Consider the following 22,990-nt stretch of genomic DNA (forward strand, 5'->3'; position numbering starts at 1 on the left):
AGACTACCTGAGTTCTGACCATGTTCATACCTTTCTTACCACACTGTACCAACTTCTAAAGTAAATACACCATGTCACAAAGCTTGAATAATCTCCCAACTGGGTTTCTGAACATGGCAATGAGTTCACAGTACTCCAACGGCCTCCAGTCACCAGTCCAATAGAGCATCTTTGGGGTGTGATGAAACAGGATTCTCATGGATGTATAGCCAACAAATCTGAAGCAACTCTGTGATGTTGTCATGTCAATATGGAGAAAAATCTCTGAGGAGCATTTTCAACACCTTGTTAGATCAGACTTAATGCAAGTATGAAGGTAAAAGAAGGTCCAAGCCTGTACGAGTAAGATGGACCTGAGAAAGTGACTGTTTAGCTGTGACTCTTATGTCATGGAAGCAGTGACACATGAGCTCCCATGTATTACTTATAGCTTTGTTTCTTCTTGAGGGATCCTTTAGTGATCCCCTTCCAAAATTGTACAAGTAAATGTTTAAGATACTTACCTCTTGAGTTGGGCTGTATTGCATCCTTTATTCTTTTATTTATTAGCTTGTCCTTTCTTTCTCTGTGTAACATTGTTGGTAGCTTTAATCTTAAATAATTTTTTATGTAAATCTTTTCTGTTTGGTGACACAGTGGTGATACATGAATAAATGTAGGGAAAGTTAATACAATGTAAATATGTTTTTCTTCCTCTCACACAAACACAAAAACCTAGCAGTAAATGGGAAAAAAAAAGTGAAATAAATGTTCAACTTATGTACAGCAAAAAAAACATTATCTAACAATCTGTGGTGATAGGGTAAAAAGATTAATCCATACTGTTTTGTTGAAACTGAAGCTTTATCAATAGCAAATAAATATGAAAAGCAAAAACCTGAAGGCTCCCAATCAGCACCTGGCCCTTTATCTTAAGGCTTGGGTAGAGTGTATTTTATTTGTAGGCATCTGTTGAGGCAGCAGTGTCATTACTGGAAAACAGGTAAAGAAAGTTAGCTTTGCATTTGGGGACTTTCTGGATAAGTTTCTAATCGAGCTCCTTCAGACAGAGGCTTCTTCTGGTCAATTGCAACACAGGTTGGTACAGAAAGTCACCCATGCCCATCTCAAGTCACAACTTAGGACTTCATAAGATGCCAATAGTTAAATTTCTCCAACTTTTTTCTTTATTTTTAATTGATATTTATACACTTTATAAAATTACCTTAACATTTGATTGAGCTCAATATAAAGTGTTTACAAGTTGCTGGTATCTCACAATCAGATGAAAACAACAAGACTGGCAGTTTTAAAATGTTTATTAAAAAATAAAAATAGAAAAAAATATATTTACATAAAAATGTCAAAAAAACAAAAGAAACAAAAAACAAAACAAAAAGAAAAACAAAGTAAACATGAGCTGGGCAGTGGTTCCCTCTGGCCACTAGTTACCAAGTGTCCATTTTGAGGGCCACTGCTCGCATGAATCAGCCAGGGTAGTGAAAGGCTGCCATTTCTCTCCAAACAGCAGCCATCAGATTAAAATCCCTCATCGTACTCCAATGTGGGGAGATATTACAATACATCTGCATGTACATGTGTATGGCAAAATCTCAGTGGTCCACGTGACTCCATGCTTCCCACTTGCTTTTACACCACGTACAAGGAGTGAGGAAAATGAGCCATAGCTCCATGATATCTTTGTTTCACCATTTTTTCCCCCATCATCATGGAGTAAGAGATGGCAAACATGGAAATGTGGCGTCACCGGACCGCGAAGATGCACAGAGATTTTAATCCACTCAGATCTTCTAAAGATACTGCATGTGAGTTTTGCTATGAAGACGCAGGCAACTCTAACCCTGCAAACTGCTCCTCCGTCACAAAGTTCATTTCAAGTTTCACATCGTTGCAGGTTATGATCTCTAAAAGCATTCGTGGGGTTCAGGCTGTGGAAGTTTGCCAATTACACCCACTTGTTATCCAATTTAATTTCAAGCCAAGATTGCATGTATCTTAGGATTTAATGCAAAAATTCTCAATCTCCTCATGGTTGGAAAATAATCATTAGAGGGAATAAAAAATTGATAGAAAATGTCTGATGGTGTTGGTTGGAAACATCTCTGAAAAACACCCAAGAGTGTATGTCATCAAGGATTTGTTTTATCCTTTTTTGGTGGGTGGGGTCAAAATCAGTCAATTGTTGGAAGAAATTTATGATCTGCAGCTGACGATTAACACTATTTACTTTGGTTGTACCTCATCAGTCAAAACAGAAACAACTGAAGTGAGGCCAGGTGCAGCTTTGACTGACAGATTAGAGTTGCCATGTTGTCAAGAAAAAAAAAAAACAAAAACACACAAGTAGTTTCAACAGTGCTGATTGTGTCTTAGTAAAATAACAAAACAAACAAAAAACTAAAAGAAAAGAAAAGAAAAAGAATTGTTTGTGGACACTTGTGCCCCTTTTTGAAGTGCACCTGCAGAGTGCAAGTCGCTCTCTGGGTGCACCTGCTCATGAATGTGTCCGATTAAAAACCTGTAGCGGCAAGTCATGAGTCTTAATTCCTCACACACATTTCACTATTATCACATACTACACCGACCCAGAGCCAACCACTGACATCGACATCCCGCATTCCTTACATTTGAATGATAGATGTAGAAAACTAGACTTTGAAACATATCGGGTCCTTCATATAAATACAAATGTGGGGTGGGGTAGGGGGTGGGATTGTGGTTCATAAGTTGGCTCGAGTCTGACAGTCAGTAAAGTCACTCTAGTCCAACAAGTAGTGTTTGTAGATGAAAAAGAACCCACATTAAAGAGTTGACACGATAATTAGAGTAATCCACTTGCATAGTAATAACACCAGCATGTGTAGTGTTCTGGGCGAGTCACAGCCTTCCACAGTCCCGTCTGCGAATGTGTGTTCGTGTGGCACGGTGTGCTCGCGGAAAACGTACACACACTCCAAGTAAACAAAGAAAGGCATTGCAAACAATTAGCGGAAGTACCTGGCGATCAAATGTACACAAGATTCCTGAATGGAATCAAAATAGAATTCCCTTTTCATTAGGGTCCTTGGGACAGGAAGAAACCCCCACCGTTCCTCCTTTTCCTTTGTCCAGGACCACAAAAAGGGAGGAAAAAAACAAAACAAAAAAAACAACAACTTATCAGTCAGCATCTTAAGTGATGGCCTACACTGATTTCTGTCCCTCATCTAGACAGTAAGCACGTGAGGAGATCTCTGACATGGAATAAGTGGCTTTCAGTCCTCTTAGCCTAATCTTGAGCTTTAAATTCAAGTCAGATCAGCCGAAACCTTCTTGGCCTCAACGCTCCCGAGACGTGTAACAAGAAGAGACAAGCACAAAAATTAAACAAGAGCATGTAGGTGTAGCGGAACAGGCTCTCTCAGGCCTAAATCCTGCACCACCTGGAGGCTTTTCTTTGAAAGATGCCTCCATTGGAGAGAAAGAGCTACTGTCAGCTTTCCCCTGCCTGACGAAATATGGCAAAAAACGTTCCCATAAAAAGGGACGCACACGCATACAGAAATATGAACAAACACAATCTTCAAGTGGCGCTGCTGAAGGCTTTCTGCTACCTTAGAGGCCAAATCAGGAGCACCTCCTCTCCTTTTGTTTCCCAGGAGACACCAGGGTGCGATTTCTGCTCCTCCACTTCCCTCCAACATGCCTCGGACTAACTGGACTGAGGAACAAAAAACTTCCACTGGGAATACATCATTCACCTCGCCCTTTTTCGCAAGACACATTAAGAAAAATGGAGGATATGCCCCGGTAAAAGCTTTCCCTTTCTGCGACCACTTCGCTTAATGAAACAGATCAACACATCTCAAGAGAGGAGAAAGGAAGAGGAGTTCCATCGCAATCTAAAGACATACAGGCGGCACGCACAGAAACGCCAACCGATGCTGCCTGGGGAAAGGCGTCGTAAACAAGACTTAAAATTCTACAAAAATAATCAGTATAAAATGCCTTTACACTTACACACACAAAATTAAATAAGCAGTTACTTTAATTTCCAAAAAAAAAAAAAAAAAAAAAAAAAAAAAAAAAGAAAATAACATTATTGCACAAAGTGTCAAGAGAAAAGAGTTTTCTTAGTGTAGTGTGTGGAGGAAAAAAAAACCAACTCAAAACGGTAACACTAAACCACAAGCAGCTTGGCTGCGAGGGTCAAGATTAGGTCAACTGAACTTGGCGATGCGCTCGCCGCCGGGTCCGACAAAAATAAACAGAAACAGCAACAAACCTGAAACACGGAGTGAAAAACACAACACTGAAAGGAAAGCAACACTGTGGAGAGAAAAACAAAAGGCCACAAAGAAATGGAAAGGTAAAGGTAGCAGGAGGAAGAGGCAGATCTGAAATCTGTTCCGTTTTGTTGCTGCTGCTGCTGGTCTCGGGTTGTCTGTCTGCATGCCCGTCTGTTCATCTGTCCGCCTGCTTTCAAGGTGAGGCGGGGGTTTACAGCCAGAGAGGAGAAAAAGGAGAAGTTGAAGGGGGGATAGCAGTGGCTTCTATCTGCTGAGGCTAACCGGTAGGCTGTCCCTCTTTCTGCGCCGCCAGGAGTTGCGGTGATATTGTGCATGCGTGTGTCCGCGGTTAGGCAGGGCGGCGTTGTTAACCAGCGGTGGGTTGTGGAAGCCCTTCATGTTGAACTTTGCTCCATTCTGAAGAAACAACGAGAGAGAAGATTGGGAGGAATAAATTTGACTGACGATACAGCAAAAAAAAAAAAAAAAAACCCAAAAAAACCCCCACATTTTTCCATTTGACTTTCTAGTTGATTGACATCTGGACTTGTCACTTTTAGCTTTAAAATGTGTCATCAGAAAAAGTGGAAATAAAGCAGGGAAATTTGGTAAACAGACCTGGATATAATCCATTTATTTAACACAATATATAGTCTATTTATTTAACACAATGCAGGATGTATTTGAATTCCCAGGAAATGAATTGAAGCGCTGCTTTTTGGCATCCTGTGGGAGCATTCTTTGACATTTCGGGCTTTCCAGAAGCATAGCTCACGGACAGGTTGCATGTTTTCTACCACATTTAGTCGAGTCACATCTGATCTGTTATGTTTACAGCTCGGTTACTCATGTCATTTTCTTAACCGCGATATTACTGACACTCTGATACAGTGACAGTCGAGTATGCTGCATGCTTTCTGCAGACTGCTGCACGGTGTGACATTAAAGGTGGAGAATGTAAAATTTTCAATATTTTCTAAATAAATTAACTAAAAAAATAACTACAATCATAATTAGATAGTTTTTTTTAAACATGTAGGTTCCAGTCTGTCCATATTTGATGTGTTATTAAATTACAAGTTTAATTAATGACAAAGACCCTTCTTAAATGTTTGCCTACCAGTAAAAAAAAAAAAAAAAAAAAAGTGATTTTTGTCATTTGTCATTAATTAAACTTGTAATTTAATAACGAATCAAATATGGACAGACTGGAACCTACATGTTCAAAAAACTAATTATGATTTTAGTTATTTTATTGGTTAATTTATTTTGAAAATATTGAAAATCTTACATACTCCACCTTAAAGTAAAGCATCGGAGACCGATGTCAACTGCAGTTTGACACCGTTTAACACCCTCTGCAACTCTTTGATTCCCACTTAAAAGAGGCCATAATGCATTTGTTTGTAACTAAACTTGCATTACATGTTTTGACTTAAGATGCAGCTGCGTAGATCAGCAGATGAAGACATCTGATGTATGCTGAAACTAGTGACGCACCATTCCCCACAGTCAGCTAACGTTCTACTGAGAAGAGCTACATTATAAAGCTCAATCTGGCTATTTAATTAGACCACATCCTCCATCCTCGGTTAAAAAAAAAAAATCAGTTAACCTAAGTGTGTCTGATAAGTGTTTATGACAGGTAAAGAACAGCAACAACAATCCACCATCTACAGAACATCAGTAATCTCAGGCCATGTTAACCAGTCAAACACCTCTTCTATACTGTCAAAATCCAACCCATCTATCTGGTTCTCATCCTTCTCGCTCCTCAGGACACATGATGAAAACCATGACTTGGTTTTTCTATAGTTGCCAAGGTAATAAGAATAAACAATAATCTAGAACAAGGTTCTGTGTCGGGTCATCCTGAGGTTAAGCTACATTTCATAATTCTAGGTCCCCAAAAAAATTATTCCCAAATTATTTTTTTAATGAAAAAAGAAAAAGAAATTCTTTTAACACCTGATTGTTTTGAAAGGAAAACACATTTTCCGCCATGGTCACCCTGAGCTGGCTTACTCACATTGAAACTTTTCAGCTTAAAGTTTACGCAGAGTTCACCTCTTTACTTTGTACTGTTTCTCATAAAACTTTTTTAAAAAACTTCACATTTCACGGTTGATTTGTTGGACCGCTTCATGATTATTCAAACCGACATGACATGTCATCAGAACAAAAAGCGACGCATTTGCAATCTGCAACATGCTGGTAAAAATTACAGAAAGTTTCAAGGTTGGTGCACTTTGTTTACATCTTAACAGAAGCCTGTTTTACACTGTGGTCTTAAAATTAACCAATAATTACCTCCTCTATTGTCCCTATTTTTATCATTTTGATTTACGACAGAAAAATTTGGCAACGACATCCAGTCCGAGCTCTCTGTTGCGCCCTCTGGTGGAATCCTGCTGTATTTAGCATAGTCCAACAGCCAGAACAGGAGTGTCAAACTCAAATTCACAGAGAGCCAAAATTAAAAAGAGGAGCAAAGTCGAGGGCCAAACTCATTTTTTTTAATTCAGAAAGTGGCGGCTATTATTCGTGTTTTTATTATCTTTGAGATACAGATAGTGTATTAACATTTTCAGATATTAAATAATAGTTAAGCCTATTTTTGCTTAAACACTGAACCCAGAACCGATTAAAAGAAAAAAAACAAACAAATAAATATCAGGTGTCTATATTTGAAACTTTATATTGATTTTGATTGTAACCTTAATCCTTTCATCACAGGCCATCAAGGCCAACACCTAAAAAATAAAAACAACAATTATCTCTTTCAACTTTGAACAGACCATGCCTTCAGTAAAAACTATAATATTTATCCAGTTTAGTTTGCTTCCATTTACTCTGATGATGCACATGGGTCCAATCTAAATACTTGGCATTACTTTTTCCTGTCCAGAGTCTAGCTCACCAAGACAGCATTGTGGGATTAGTGGTGTTAGGGGTACAGGGCTGTATAATGGATCGGTGGGCCAGACGTAATACATATTTGAAATCATCTCGCAGGCCAAGTATAATTTTAGTGCGGGCCTGAACTGGCCCGCGGGACTGAGTTTGACATGTATGAGCTAGAATGTACATCAGGGGTTTCCAACTCCGGTCCTCATGAGCTACCATCCTGCAGGTTTTGGCGTTTTCTCCGCTGTGACACACCTGACCCACACCTAGCTCATTAACAGGCAGATGCAGAAGATGACAAGCTGCTGGGGAACCTTTTCATTTGAATCAAGTGTGTTGTATCAGGTAAACACTAAAAACCTGCAGAATGGTAGTTCACAAGGATCAGAGGTGGAAACCCCTGATGTACACCATTATAAGCTCAACATAGCTGGTTTCCAGTGCAAATCTAACATTAAAAAGCAAATTCACATTTGGCCTAATGATGCCTGGGGTTGTTTGGGAAAAAAGAGAAGGACTTTAAAAGTGCTGCATTTCGATCAGGCAGGTTGTATCACCTTTAATAAGGATGTAAGTGGGATCTTTTCATTAGACTCTTTTTCCTTGAAATGCATGAGTGTTTTTTTAGACAAGCCAGTGAAGGAGTAAGACAGAACAGAATCAGATGAAATCCTGACATGTACTCGTCCTTCTCCAAGCAGACACGCACCAGATGTTGGACCATTAAGGAGCCGCCGTTACCGCTGACTAACCACTTATTTGGCACAATTTATGGCAGTTTAATTACTCGTGTAACATGTTACGCAACGAGTCTGAAGAGAGCGAGGTGGCAGAGAGAGAGGATGAGAGAACAAACAGAGAAACGAGGAGCAAAACTGAGAATGACAGATTAAACCTGGATGTCAAACAATGTTGCGTTTGAGTGTGTTTGCAGCATCCAGCGCCTACCTTGTGTGTGTGGCTGGAGTGGGGGCTGGGCGGAGGCTGGGGGCTGGAAGGGGCAGGGGCGTGAGCATGGGCTGGGGGGGGCATGTGGAAGAAGGGGGGGAGCCCAGTGTCCATACACACCTGTCTGCCAGGTATGGAGTGCACTGCAAGACCGCTGGGCAGTGAGATGCGAGCCTGCAGGATGGACAGAAACTACTTTGATTCTAATAATCATTTCATAACAATCACTACTAATAATATCAGATAATCGATTTTATGCCCCACTTCCACACAACCCACAGCATCCTTTCTGCTGCAGCCGTTGTCATGTGAATACCTGTGAACCTGGAGGAAGGAGCAGATGGTGTCCCCCAATGCCGTGCTTTCCAGTGCCCACGTTGAGGCAGGTTGTTAGATGCAGGCTGAGGGGCGGGAAAGACGGGTATGTTGGCAGGGGCGGTGGAGGGAGGGGCAACGCTGAATCAGAGTCCTGGCAGATCAAGGAAGAGAAGCTTGTGAGCAAGACTGAGCAACTTCTAATTATCCTACGTAACTTTGATGCAAACACAAGGACTGAAAAAAAAGGGGAATCTATAATAAACTAGAAAAAAATGACAAGAAATCCAAAAATGTGTGAATTTTCTTACGTTATCAGATCCAGAGAGAGAGGAGACCGACGAGGCTGAAGAGTGCTGCTGAGGGCTGGAGATGGACATGGGGGAGTCTGCACTGTGGGGGGACGCAGAATCCCGTTGCTGCTCTTCTGAACCTCCAACGCCACCACTGAGCACGCAGGGTTCTGGCTCTGAAACGGGCTCCTTGGGAGATGGCACTGTAGAAAGATGGTAGGATGGAAAGAACCAGTCAGTAACTCCCTTGTTTTTCAGTTCAGTTCATCAGATCAAAAATATTTCATCATAAATTCACTATTTTCACTCAATATCAACAATGTAATTACATCATTTACATGTTTAAGTCCAGTTTGTACCTCTGTTGTCTGTTCTCGCCAAATCTCTGCCGCCCCACTTCTTGATAATCCATTCCCTGTAGTCGATAACCTCCTGGGTTAACCGGATTATCCTCCCCAGCGTGCTGCAGGTAAAAAACGAAAACACTTATTTATTTTTCTTTTAAAAAGAGCATCACTTTGATCCACAAAGCAGTTTTGAACCAAAAGTCAAACCTTTCAGAGTCTTTGTTGGGATAAGACCGCGCAAGCGGAGACACGGCATGACTCAAGATGGTGTAAGCGTAGTCAAACACCTGCTTGACATGCATGGCACCGTAGGAACCCCTCCCCACGTCATTACCTACAGAAAAAAAGATCATTATTATGGTTACTCTTGTTTAAATTATCTAAAATTACCATCAGCAGTGAGATTACTTGTTAAAATACGCAAAGTTTTTCGGCAAGTTTATTAGAGCATTTTTGCTAAAAAGTAGATAAAAACTGGTACAGAATATAAAAGTAGAGCTGGCATCTCAAACTGGGATCCTTGAGCCTCTGTGACGTCACCCGTAGATTTCTGAAGAGCTGAATTGAAGCTCGGTGGGCGGTTCCTACCATCGCCATCTTGGCAGAGGCATGTGTGTCGTCTCGCCCAGAAAATACAAATATGGGCAAAGAGGTGGAGCTGAGAGGGGGGCTGTGAGTGTCATGGTGGATGATTGACATCGAGCAAACTCCGAGCTTTCTATAGCTAAGAGCTAACCGAGCTAACCCGGAGATAACAGGAGCTAACCAGCTAACGGAGATAAGCAGACTAAAGCTAAGTCACGTTGTTAACCTGCTAAAAACCGCGGCTGTTCTACGTTCTTCTTACTTGAAGCAGGAGATTGGTACCTGTCAGTCAAAAGGACACGCCCCTAAATATGCCAAATTTGAAGATTAAATTACTTTTAAATGGACGAGTTACTCCCCCCACGGTTGTCATAAAGGTAAACCTGACCTATTAAATGTATAATGGATTTTTGAACCAGACTGTAAACATGTTTATTTCTGCTGTGAAGTTGGCCTTTTTAACATGGGAGTCTATGAGGATTTTGCAGCCCCTAGTGGATGAAGGGGGAACTGCAGTTTTAGACACTTGCTTCACTTTTAACCACCGAAGGATCCGTCCATCTCTCATATACGGTCTATGGTCTCAAACACGCCGGATTGAAATAAAATTAATCCATGCTTGTCGAGTTCTGCACAACGACCCATTAATGAAGCAGATGCTTATTTAGTTTGCACAAAAAAAATGCTGAATTCATAACAGATAAGACTATGGTGTCAGAAGGCAACACAGCAGAGGTTTGTTCAGACCAGACAGGGTCCAGAAATCTTTTGTAAATTCTAATTCATGCCATTGTCTTTTTACTTAACTTCACTTTTATTTGCAGACTTGTGAAAATGCACAAAGTTCTCATAACCAGCGAGTATCTTTACAGAAACATTATTAACAGTCACTGTAATGGTCTAACAAGTCCAGGGTGTACCCTGCCTCTGGCCCAGTGATTGCTGGGAGAGACTCCAGCTTGCCGTGACTCTTATTCGGACTAAGTAGTTAAGAAAACGGCTGACTGTCTGTAATGGTTTGTAGATCAACCCAAACACCAACCTGGAAGCAGCGGGTCCTCTATGCAGAGCATGGATGGCCTGTATCCATTTGTCATGGCCTTCATCATCTCCTCTTTGGCTACGTACGCACCTCCGTTCCGGATGCGAATCGCAGTTTTCAAGTAGTTGAAATGACGGCCGTACAGTTCAAAGAACTCAATCAGCAGCACGCCCAAGTTCTCGCTGGGGTTTCTTGCGTCGATGCGAGGATGGAGCTGGAATAAAAAGGCAGATTCAACAACAGACATGGTTACAATGATTGCTGACATGACGTTACGTAATCATTGGGACCACCAGTTTCATTTAGTCAGCCGACTCTGCTTTAAATAAACAATTGCCAGTTGTGTTACTGTACCTGGAGGAAACTGATGACCATGAGGATGAGGCTGTAAGAGCTGATGCCACCTGTGAAGACTTCATTTAGATCTCTCTGCAGCAGAAACTGCTTCAGGACAAAGATCAGGTAAGGCAGCACCGGATACTTCTGAAAGTACACAGCGGAGACAGGCATGGAATAAGAAGGGGACCGAAGTTGGTTTTTTTTTTTATCTACTGCAGATAAAGACGACGAATCTGGGAAAATTTTCACAGTTCAACGGATTTCTTGTCTGCGACTGGGAAGCCGTTCCTAGAGGATCTATGGAGCTCTCAGCTCTATTCATTTTATTTTACTTAAATAGACAGGACTTCCTGTTAAAGTGATTGCTAAAACTATCAAAGTTCTCAACAAAAGCAATCGTTACAACTTTTATTTCCTACATGCGCGCCGACGACCAACTGGGCTGAGTCTGCTTTAAGATAAGTCTCCTGTGAAATCATCAGGAGTTCAGCAGTGGGAATTACAACTATGCTTATTTTCCAGTCCAAAAAGGCAGCATGACGCGTTTCAGAGGAGCAGCAGAACTTGGCTGACTTTACAAATATGCTTTCAAGAAGTCAGAGCGAGATTGGAGTGCATGCTGCTCCGACTGGATGCCTGGGAAGCTGACATATGAGAATTAACTTGAAGCGTGACCCGTCAGTGACAAGACTGCACTGGAGTCCGTCACACCCACCGCATTAATAACATCAGCAGTTGCCGGATTGATGCTGAGTGAAGACGTCGACCGCACGGTGCTCGTGCTGTGACATGTTTTCCCAAAAGGATTGGAGAGCAACCTGCGCAGCAGCCGCAGACAAATGATCTAACAGTGTGCTGGGACATCAGCTCCTGGAATTCCGATCGGGATTCTGATAATAGCTGGGACTGAAACAGATCCGCTTTCAGCAAGAATTCTGTGAGAGCCACGGGGTGAAACCGCTCACGGCTCAATAGATCTGGCAACAGGGTGCTGAGCAGCGTGTGGAGTTTGGGTGGGGTCAAATGCTACTGAGAAAGGTTGCTGAGGTTTGCTGCAGCTTCACTGTGGAAGCGAGATGGGCCAATCAAGACTGGCGTAAGGCATAATGATTCAAACTGCTGGCTTGCCTCATTTACAGAGGGATTTTCCAAAGCTCTTTATTTGGATCCTGCTGTAAAATGGCAATTATGCGACTTCTCTGGTGGTTTTCCAACTCAAATATATCCATTTGACCTTTTCCTGCTCTCTCTGAGTTGCACGTACTCTGTACTGTGGCCTGAATTTAAATGAATTAATTTTCTTCAGGCCCTGTGGTGGACTGCCGACCTGTCCAGGGTGCACCCTGCTCCTCGCCCAACGATGGCTGGGAGAAGCTCCAGCTTCGCCGCGACGTAAAGCTGAACTAAGCGCTTAAGAAAATGGATGGATGGAATTTTCTTCATTTATCTGTGGATCGGTTTTGTTGATTCGGAACGAACATCTCTGAACATCTCTGGGTTCGAGCGCACATCTCACCTTCACATAGTCTTTAATGAAGCTTGCTGCCTTAACTCCAGTCTCCACGTTAAAACTGATGTCCACCTTCACCTCAGTCTCTTGGTCTGTCAGCTTGATAATTGGCACCTGAAAGAAGATGAGTAAAATCTGTTAGTTATGACAACTCAGCTAATTCACACAACTTAGCAACCATTTCCAAAAGTGCCACTATGTTACTGGTATTATTAAGACATCACATTCAGTTGTTGAATGATGGCTAAACTCCTGACAAAATGAGGGGAAGTTTTAGTAGAAATTGTCAATAATAGGAGCCACAAAGGATCTTTTTTTGAATGAACTGTAGCCAGTAAGGTATACTGGAATCCACATCATTATGGTATTTAATAAACAGCAGATTCAAGTAAAAATGAGCATAAACTGGCAAAATGAGCCAAATACCAGGCAAACAGATGGAAGATGTTAATTCAGTCTTGTAGGCTGGTGTGTCTTTTCTTCATTTTGCACATCTCTCCACAGCAATTAGAAAGAAGAGAGTCAATGAGCCAAAGTTTGAATTTTATGTCAATGTTTGATATTCATTTGGTATCTGGGTGCAAAGACTTAAACTGTTCCTAAATAGTTTTTAAACAGATGATTGCAATGCACAACACCATCTGGAAGAAAACACCCTGCAGCACTATTAAATATGCAAGATTAAATTTCATTACATAACACATATCTGATTAGAATAAAGACCGACTGCTTGGAAAAGGTTATATTCTTACAGTCTGTTTGGTTTAATTTAATTAAAGGACTCAAGGAATTCACTAAAGACAATAAAATAACTTTATAAGCTTTGAATCAACATAATTCCACAAAACTTCCACAGCTTTCATGTCTGAAAAGTGAAGTAAATGCAAACTCCTGTGCCTGCAATTCCCCTTTATAACCAGCAGGGGCAACAACTCGTACTGCTGAAAGAAGAGCTTGTAGTTGGATAATAAATAAACACTTTCATGTTTTTTTCCGCCAAATACTTTTCTGTAAACTTTATGAAAAATAAAACTGAATAAAGGCAGGCAGTATAAGGAAGGTTTTAAGAAAACGCACGGCAGCAACAATCCAACCACAGCTGCAGCCGGCTGTAATCATATGGCTGCAATGCGAGTCTGCCGCAGCGAGACGACAACTGCTTCAAAGATAGACGACAAAATGAGAGTTAAATATGTCGTTGTGTGTTTCACCATGTTGATTCAGGCAGGCTTTAAAAACAAAAGCGACATACACCACCGGCACTCTCCTGCCATCCCATTAATTTACATGGTTCCCAATGAACCTGAGTTCATGTCCAAACTTGAAGCTGACGCTTAAAGTTAACTGGGTTTTATCACAACTGCTCTTTTCAAGGCGTTCTCCATCTGAACTACAGGAAACTATGGAAATGCCACAAACTATATAGGGTGTGGAAACATCCATCTTTTACATCTCTACGAAAACCCATAAATTATTAATTCGCTTCATCTGCAGATTTATTCAAAATGAATTTTATCGTTCGTATGTGTTATTAGGTTAATCCAAAAGCCAAATAGTTTTATAAATAAAGGCGTGTTGCCTATAAAACCTAGGACAGAAAATTAAATATAGATTTTTCAAAGTAGAATAACCGAAATCTGAAATCAGAAAAATCCGTCCTTGTATTAATATGCCGGAAAGTCAAATCCTGTTCATCTTTAGAGGAGCTGGGTTTTTGTTTATTTCGGAAAAGGGAATATTTTAATAACAGCAAACCAGTTTGGCTTCATTTAAAGAACAAAACATTTGGCTTGGAGAGCTGAAAACATGACAAAGCCGCCTCTACTTACTGTAGCCTTGTCCAGCACTTTAATGGAGAAAGGTTCGGCCACATTGTGTTTACGCAGAGCTTGCTCTAGTTCCTGCAGTGGGGGACGTTCCCACTTCCCAAAAACCACCAGATCAATGTCACTGTAGGTTTTTAAAAACAAAAAAAGTTAATTTCATTTAAATAGAGAGAAAGAAAGAAAGAACAGCACAACTTAAAAGTAAAATAAAAGTGCTGAATTACCGCTGAGCTAAATAAACAAATAAAACTGACAAGTTTGCTTTTTTATTAATTTATTTTTTATTGTTAAACATGAAGCCTTACCTGGTTGGAAGGTATAGTCCTGTGCTGAAGCTGCCAAATATTTGAACCTGGTAAAACAAAAGAGATCTATGTTAAAAACGACACCTCACAGTCTCACTACTACAGTATCTACTCGGGTAGGAAGACAAGTTCTCTATGGTGATGGTGTACATATACTATGAACACAGTAATTCTGAGTTCCCCTTCAGAGGCGCTACACGTTGCCAAGTTAAGTAAAGCTGCCAAACTAAGAACACAATGGCTTAGAAAAAAAAAAAAAAAATGCTGCGCTTCGGTGCTGCAAGTGAATGGTGGTGGAATGGGCTTCTTTCCTTTTTCCTGTCCGTTAAATACGACAAGGAGGCAAGAGCACAAGAGCAGGCCGGGATTAATAGACTGAAATGAAAAGGGAAGCCGGTACAAATCAGAGACTTGATCCATTTACCTGACAATGTGGCTCGGAGTGGAAGTGGGAAAGCTTGGCAGCCAACAAATCACTGCTGCTCAGCCTTTACGTGATTAAGTAATGAGAGGGGTATTATATGGAGCCGACCTCGCTGCATCATTTTCCACTATTTCTACACATGTAGGGAGGAAGTACTACCACATAAAAATGAATGCGGATGTTGGAAGAGCTGTCGTGAAGACAAATAAAATAATCAGACAAGACGATGTGAGTGATGCAGACGTTTTAATCCATTTGGATTTGGAGTTAGGTTCGCATGCTTTGTCATCGTTTCCAGGTTTAACTAGCCATCATTTTTACAACATGCTTCATTTCATATCCATCGCACAGGGTTTATAAGGCTCCTTTAAATCATGTTTGGGTTTTTTTCTACTGTGATTAAGAATGAAAAAAAAACAGATTGATGCCACATTTAAATTTGTCAGTTTAATATGTCAACTTGTTATCGCCTTAAAGCTGGAAACATTCAACCAAATGAGACCAAGTCATGATTTTCTTAAAGATGCTGTGGGACGATTTCTTGCATCGGCATTTTAAGTTTCTAGAAACAAGTCAATTACTGCAGTCACTCTCAGAAAAACAAAAAATAAACAAGTAAAATGAAAGAAAATAAAGTTTAAAAATACAATTTAAAAGCACACAAAATGATTCACAAAAATATTTGAAATCTTTAAAAAAAAAAAAAAAAAAAAACTAGGATCAGATTTCACTGTGTGCAAACAAGCGTACAACGGTACACGAAACCCTCCATGACCCAACTGTTGTGTTAGAAAAACTACATTCTGGTATCTTATGAAAGATTAGGTTTCTGAGGGAAAGGGTGGGGAATGTAAAAGAAAAACGACATCTTACATCTGCAGTGGGCCACAGCTCCTTGATGATCATCTCTATCCGACTGACAACCTCCTTCCTCATAGCTGCCTCCTCAGGCCGGGGAGACATGAAGTTGTAGAAGTCCATCACCTCTTCATGAAGTCTGGAAAGGACACGACAGAGACAGGTTATTCTCGCCACATTGACCTTCATAAGACCTATGGTCATGTGCAAAACTCTGCAGCAAATGAATGATCATTACGTCATCTGATTGACTGCCTTGGTTTTGAACATTTCACACACCAACCTTGCAGATGTACATTGAACTACCAATGTGGTGATCATATCGGTCCGCAACGGAAAAACATGTTTTGCCTCTAAATTTTTTTATTTGTTAAGCCACATCACACAAGAGGAAAGTAAGAAAAACAATTCTAATCACATGAGATGTCCAACTAATCCACATTTAGCAGCTGAACCATCTAGTTAAGTGTTACAAGTGTCCATAGCTGGACTATTATATACGCTGCCCTCAGCCTGCTACTCTTGCAGCTCAACTCTCCATATGACAACATAGTGAGTCATCCTTTGGTCACAGAGGTCAGTTTTTCTGTTATTATCCATGGGACGGCAATCCTAACTAAGCTCCAACAGTGACAACTTCATTTACTCGTTTAAACCCTTCCAGCACCAGCTTCTCATTTAAATGCTTAATGTGACAAATGTCACTGGTTGCGGGTCATATTAGCTGTCATAAAGGTTAATATAATGAGTAACTTTGTGACAAACCAATATTATTTTTTGTTATTTCAAGACTTGCTTGTGCCCTCTGCAGTTTATTAGTCAGTCCAGAACTGCATGAGAAAGATTCACTCTGCAACATGACTTCAACAGATACATAATAATCCCTAATATTAAAAATTGTAAAAGGAAATAATTGCTTCATTCTATAAGCAGAGATGAACATGTACAACTTCCAGTAGAATCATAAATGGTATTAATCACAGCTGATTTCTCCAACCCACCATCCATGCCTGAGATCGGCTGTAATCCCAGCTACAGTCGCACATAACACACCACAGCTAAAGTGTTGAAACTGAGGAGGAGGACTGAAGAATTTATCTTCAGTGAAAAACACTAGAGCGGCCCTTAGGAGCTTTCATGTTGTTTGTGACAGGGAAAAAAAGGACATGTGAAGGTTTCTGATCAGTCAAATGCCTTCAAACAGTGGAAGACTGTTCAACTGTGTGCAGCCATTCATTTTTCCAAAGAATGCATGCCATGATGTCAGTGTGAAATACAGAACAGGGGCACTGTCACAATCAATTACCAGAGCCCTGAGGGAGGGAAATGCAGTCCAGCTATGTACCCCACTCCTTAGGGAAAACAACAATCCAGCAAGGACGTTTATATATCCCACTCCATCTTTGATATATATAACAGTTTCCCAGAAACTTCTTTTCAGTCATCATTCCTTACACTTACAACATAAAAAGGTCATTAGGAAAAATTAACTGTGCAAAACAATGCAGATTTCTGTGAAATGAACTTTTCCCTAACCTCAAAATTAAAATGAAATGACTGACATTAAGTTTAATTACCATGCTACTTTGTATTGTACAATTAATTTTATGTACAGCCCTTGTGCAACTCAAAGCAGCACCCCTGAAGGCAAACCACCATGAGACAAGTCAGAGGACAAGCCAAAACCTGCATCAAAACACTTGCAATGCCAGAATTAACCAGACATATCACATATGTATCTTTGTAGGTCAAACCAGTAAAGGGACAACTTGGCGCAAGGAGCTCTGGGAAACTTGGTATGCAAGCACAAGAGCATTCATGATATCTTTGCAAAGGTAAATCATACAAAACTAAAAACAGTAAATGAGATGGATCCACTCCAACAACGAAACCCTTATAAAACACATTCTCCTCCATGTTCAGTTTTTTCAGTCTGTTCTACATATATATAAAAAATCTGGATTTTTTGCTTCAATATTTAAAAAAGATTTTTTTTGTTTAAAAATCTATTTTTTTCAAATAAAAAAAATATCTACTATAAAATTTATGTCATTTTCATAGGTTTTTTTTTTGTCTTTTTAAATCTTTTAACTTGTCTTCTTGGGTGTTATAGCAGCAGAATGATGATCTGGCAACTGAGTTGTTTTTTCCTCATTGAAAACAAGTAAAACGACGAGCAAAAAAAAGTTGTATATTTTTATATATATATATATATATATATATATATATATATATATATATATATATATATATATATATATATATATATATATATATATATATGTAAGAGCATGCAGTACCTAACAGTAGCATACAATGACTCTCTGAGAATACTCTTGAAAATCCCAAGACACAGCAGTGCCAGTCAGATGTTTGTTAGCAATAATGTCAGATCTTGTGCTGCTGTTGTCATTGTACTTATGCATTCATCTGCAGAGCTCTGAAACTGTCGAATGATATTGTACAAGCTCTGGTCTGTCCTAGGATAAGCTCTGTCAGGTTCACATGTAATGTCTGGAAAAACAGGCTTCCTGCCTATATTTTTGTAATTCTTCTTGCATTGCACTTATTCTTTGGTTGTATCTACTATTTTATTTGATTTTTCTATTTCTATGGACCTGAATTCTGAATCCTTAATAAAGCTTGAATTAAATAGAAGTTTTTAAAAACTTTCCTGATGTTAATTTAGTTTAATCTTAAACTTATACAAACTGCTTTTCGGTAAAATCATTGGGGGAAAACCGTTACCTTAGCATAGCTACATGCTAATCGGTAACATGGTTACAAACGGTCCAACGTTTATAAGTAAAGGAAAATTTTAACAACTTTTTTTTTTTTTTATTTACATAGAAATAACCTCCAATGTGTATGGGTATTTCACGACTTTTTAAAATAATTGTAGTTTTGTTTTTGTGTGTTTTTTTTTCTCCTCCCCTTGCGGTTCATTTTAAATTTCACTAAAATCAAGGCACTTCCGGTGTTCTGGACGTGCGGTCACGTCGCAGCGAGGGGGAGGGAGGGGAGGAAAAAAAATCCACGAGAACACTAGCACTGCATTACTCTGCAGAAATTACAATATTCTTACATGTTTTTAAATGCAAATAACACATTTACTATACTAATATCAAAACACGCAATGATAAAAAGACAGATATGACCCAACTTGATGCAATGACCGCATTCAGCAACTTACCCGAGAACCCCGGGACTGTATTCCCTAATCTTCCACGGTGTCCAAGTGATCGCTTTATTACCATTAGTGCAGTTTGAAAGCAAGTAATTCATCCCATATGTGCTCGCCTTATTGTCACTTTTCCTTCGGCCTGGATGGTGATTGTGTGTGTGATTAACAGGTACAGAGGAGGGGACCTGGTGACGCTTCCCGCAGGTTTGCTGGAAACTAAAAGCCGGCTGTTCCTGCAGGTTACGGTGATGATGATGATGGTAAAGGTTGACATTATTCTCCATGCTGTCGCTCAAGCCAAAGATCAAGTTGGAAGCCCCGACATTTTTATTAAATGCCACATTCCCACCCATAGTCCTTTCGAGTGAGCAGCTGGAAGGGGGGCTGTCCGTCCCGGATTCCTGGGAAGACGAAGAGCAGACGGAACCAGTCTTCTGGGTCAGGATTTTTCCCTCACCCGGCACGGCGATGTTTACCGTGGTTAAAGAGTTCTGCACGGTCCCGTTGGACATCCCTACCCCCAGTTTGGACATCGCAGTGCCGTGTAACCCACCACCGTGCGTGGATCCGCTCATCATGCTGTAATTGCTCTTGCTTGCTGCCACATTTTTTAAAACATCCAACGCAGCATAATTCACACACTGCTTGTGGTTTTGATGGAGCTGCTGTTGCTGATGATGATGAGGAGGAGTGGAGAGGGTCCGTATTCCCTGAGAGGTCTCCCAGACGTGCATCCATAAGGCGTTTGCAGGTCCTTTCTGTTCGGGCTGAATCCAAGCTACCCTCGGATCCATTCAACTTCTCTCTTTTACCAAACACCCCCCCCCCCCCCCCCCTACAAGTATCTTACTCCTTGTGAATCCGCGCCTCTCTCTGGATCTTTCAAGGCTCGCTGCGTCGTTTGGGGTTATTAAAAAAAAGATATTAAACTAAACATTTAACCGATGTAGGACCATTGATTGACTGGCACCGCTAGCTGCAAAAAAAATGCTAGCTGATTTCTACGGGAATTCAATATGGCGTATATTCCTTTCAAATCTATGCGCATGCGCTCTGTCAGGGATTTCTTAAAGATCACTGCGCCCCCCACTCACCCACCCACTCCTTTAACATCATTCAAATTTAATTTAATCAATATTTATTTTGACAGTAAGGAGCTACACTGAGCAAAAAAAGATCAAATATGAATTGAGAGCTTTAACCCGAGGCTGCTTCTGAGATGAGAAAAAAATAAAAAAAAGAATCCAGAGTGGGTGGGACTGGGAGCACGGGTGGGTGGGTTCAAAGGGGATCCCCCATCCATATGCCTTTGCACAGTGCCAGAATCTTCCAGCACTGACACTGATAGTTGCAGGTAGTCATCCTGAATTATGTGGCACACATTTCAATCCAGACGAATGCAACACTCGAATGGAGTTTGTTCCACCTGTGGGATCTTTCTGTTTGCATTTCTTTGTGTGTATCCAGCCATCATGGCTCCACAGCATCTTGTAATTCTGGTCATGAACACTCCTGATGAAACTCTTTATATAAAAAAAAAAGGGAAGAAATGTGAGCAATACTTCCAGAACACATTCAAATTTAAATAAGCATCAGACGGAAAGGAATACCTTTTCACGTTCTCAATTTATATCCAAAGGTCTACAGTGCCAAGTTAATATTGTATAACAGTGTAAAATTAGCCTCTTTTTTTTTTGTCTATTAATATAAAGGAGCAAACACAGCTGATGGTGTTGATAATTGCAGATTCTGCATGCTACCTGAGTAACAATCTCACAAGCCATAAAGCTCAATGTTGAAGCCGGGACAGTCAGGATTTAGCATAACAACACCTTCTGGGATGCATATGCATGTAAAGGAGTGTATGAGAATGAGAGAATGAGAGTCTTGCATAATGCCTGCGCCCCCCACCCCCACCCCCACCCCCGGCCTCTGCAACACACGTGCAGCATGTGACCTAGTCAAGGAAAACCCCCCCGAGCACACTATGTGTCGGCTGGGATATGTAGCTGCCTGTATGAAACACTCAGGCACACACACACACACACACACACAGCTGCTCGCTCCTACTGTAAGCCTGTAAAGATCAAGCTCTTCTTTGTATCACTCTATCTCACAGTGTGGAATGCAGGCATCTGAGTGACATGCCAGATTGAAGAGGCTGTTTATCAAGACACTGGTTTGCCTCATTGTCAGCTTTTATGGGATTACCACGTTGATGACAAGCGGACTACAGCTAACAGACGTTGGACTAATATGAGCACACACATAAACAGAGATCGAGCCGGAGAACTGAAAAATGTGCTCAAAGGCACAACAGTAAAAGCCGATAATATAAAGGAAGCAGCAGTTGTCTGAGGCTGCATGTGGCTTGAATAGTAATGAAGCTGGAACATGTTCCAGGTATTTAACCCGCATTAGTGGAAAGCTGAATTTGTAGTTTCAGCAGCTTTAAAAAGCATTTTACACATATTTACATAGCCGTTGGTGTGTTGTCTCAACCACACAGGAAAGTAGACTAAAACCAGGACAGCGTCATAATGGACCCAGCAAGCACAGTTAAACTGCACAGTATTGGAACTCTACTGTAATTTCCAAATTTATGCGATTTACAATCAGAACAGTTCATTAAAATGACGATTTAAATTTAAGTTCAAACATCTTTGTCAATCATTTTTTTCTTAAATGCTGTGAAGTGTTCATATTCATCATCACACTTTTAATAAAGAGCATACATCTCATCATAATGTCCAAATTAATATCTCTGAATTAAATACTTGTATAGACCTGAACAGGTTTATAAGTTTCAATATTTAAAAAGTCTGTCACGTTTTAAATTCCTGTAATGCCAATCATCCCTTTTCTCTCTTTAAGACCACCCTACAGCAGATTTGCTGTTCTCGATTGGACAATTGTACAAGACTTTGATGCAGGTGGCTTGTCTTGTGCAATTGTTCAAGACAAGCCACCTGCATCATGTAAATCTAAACATGTAGGCTAGCAAAGAAAAAAAAAAAGCCTAAATTACTAAAAAAAAAATAAAAAAAAATGTAAAAAAAGCATTTCTTGGTAGGTCAGGTGCATTTCGCTGTGTAGGAACACAAAGCCTGCCTGGTGACGACTAAAGACAATATATAAAACCATGGTTAGCCTTACCAATACATAAAACACCGACTCTTAAGGCTGAAAGACAGATATGAGTGGGAATTTATGTTTATAGGACAGATCATTTTTATTTCATTTCTAACGAGGGATGCATTATAATGAGGACACAATAACAATAAAAATGGGAGATGGGACACGAAATACAGCATTCACCAGCAGCTCCACCACTTTATCTTCAAAATATTTAGAAAAAAGTTCTACTTTAGTAAAATCTCCTGCAATTAGGCGCAGTGTTGTAACTGATAGGAGGAAATTTGGTTCAGTGATCTGTGACCACGCAGTAAAACACTTTGTCTGCTGACATCACCAGAGGTACTTTATATTAAGGGTGTGACGATATGCTTTTGTCCCAATTCGATATAATTCCGATTTTTTTGGGTGCCGATTTAAATTGCGATTCTCACAATTCTCTGATATTGCCGATTTTTGTAGATTAAAAACAAAAAAAAGTATAAAACTTTTTTTGCTCGTCATTTTTCCTCATTTTAATGTGGAAAAAACATAACAGTAGTCAGACCATCATTCTGCTGCTATAACGCCCAAGAAGAGAAGTAAAAATATTAATAAAATCAATAAAAATGACAAAAATTTTATAGTGCCTACATGTTATTTATTTGAGAAAAAAAAATCTAATTCTTTTAAAGAAGAAAATCGATTTTAAAATTGTGAAGAAA

At 40.1% G+C, this 22,990-nt stretch overlaps 1 protein-coding gene across 1 annotated transcript; it reads right to left on the bottom strand.

Annotated features, from left to right (window-relative positions):
- Positions 1 to 4,532: 4,532 nt before the first annotated feature.
- Positions 4,533 to 19,945, bottom strand: tent4a (terminal nucleotidyltransferase 4A; the record flags this gene model as incomplete). The annotated part of the gene is made up of 13 exons (XM_079258895.1): positions 4,533 to 4,685; positions 8,124 to 8,297; positions 8,440 to 8,592; positions 8,750 to 8,934; positions 9,091 to 9,194; positions 9,286 to 9,412; positions 10,706 to 10,919; positions 11,060 to 11,188; positions 12,561 to 12,668; positions 14,384 to 14,504; positions 14,686 to 14,732; positions 15,983 to 16,106; positions 19,161 to 19,945. 13 exons carry the CDS (start codon positions 19,943 to 19,945, stop codon positions 4,533 to 4,535), a joined length of 2,424 nt encoding a protein of 807 aa, XP_079115021.1.
- Between the last annotated feature and the right edge of the window lie 3,045 nt (positions 19,946 to 22,990).

This window comes from Telmatherina bonti (assembly GCF_933228915.1).
Source record: "Telmatherina bonti genome assembly, chromosome: 19".
NCBI classification, from domain to species: Eukaryota; Metazoa; Chordata; class Actinopteri; order Atheriniformes; family Telmatherinidae; genus Telmatherina; species Telmatherina bonti.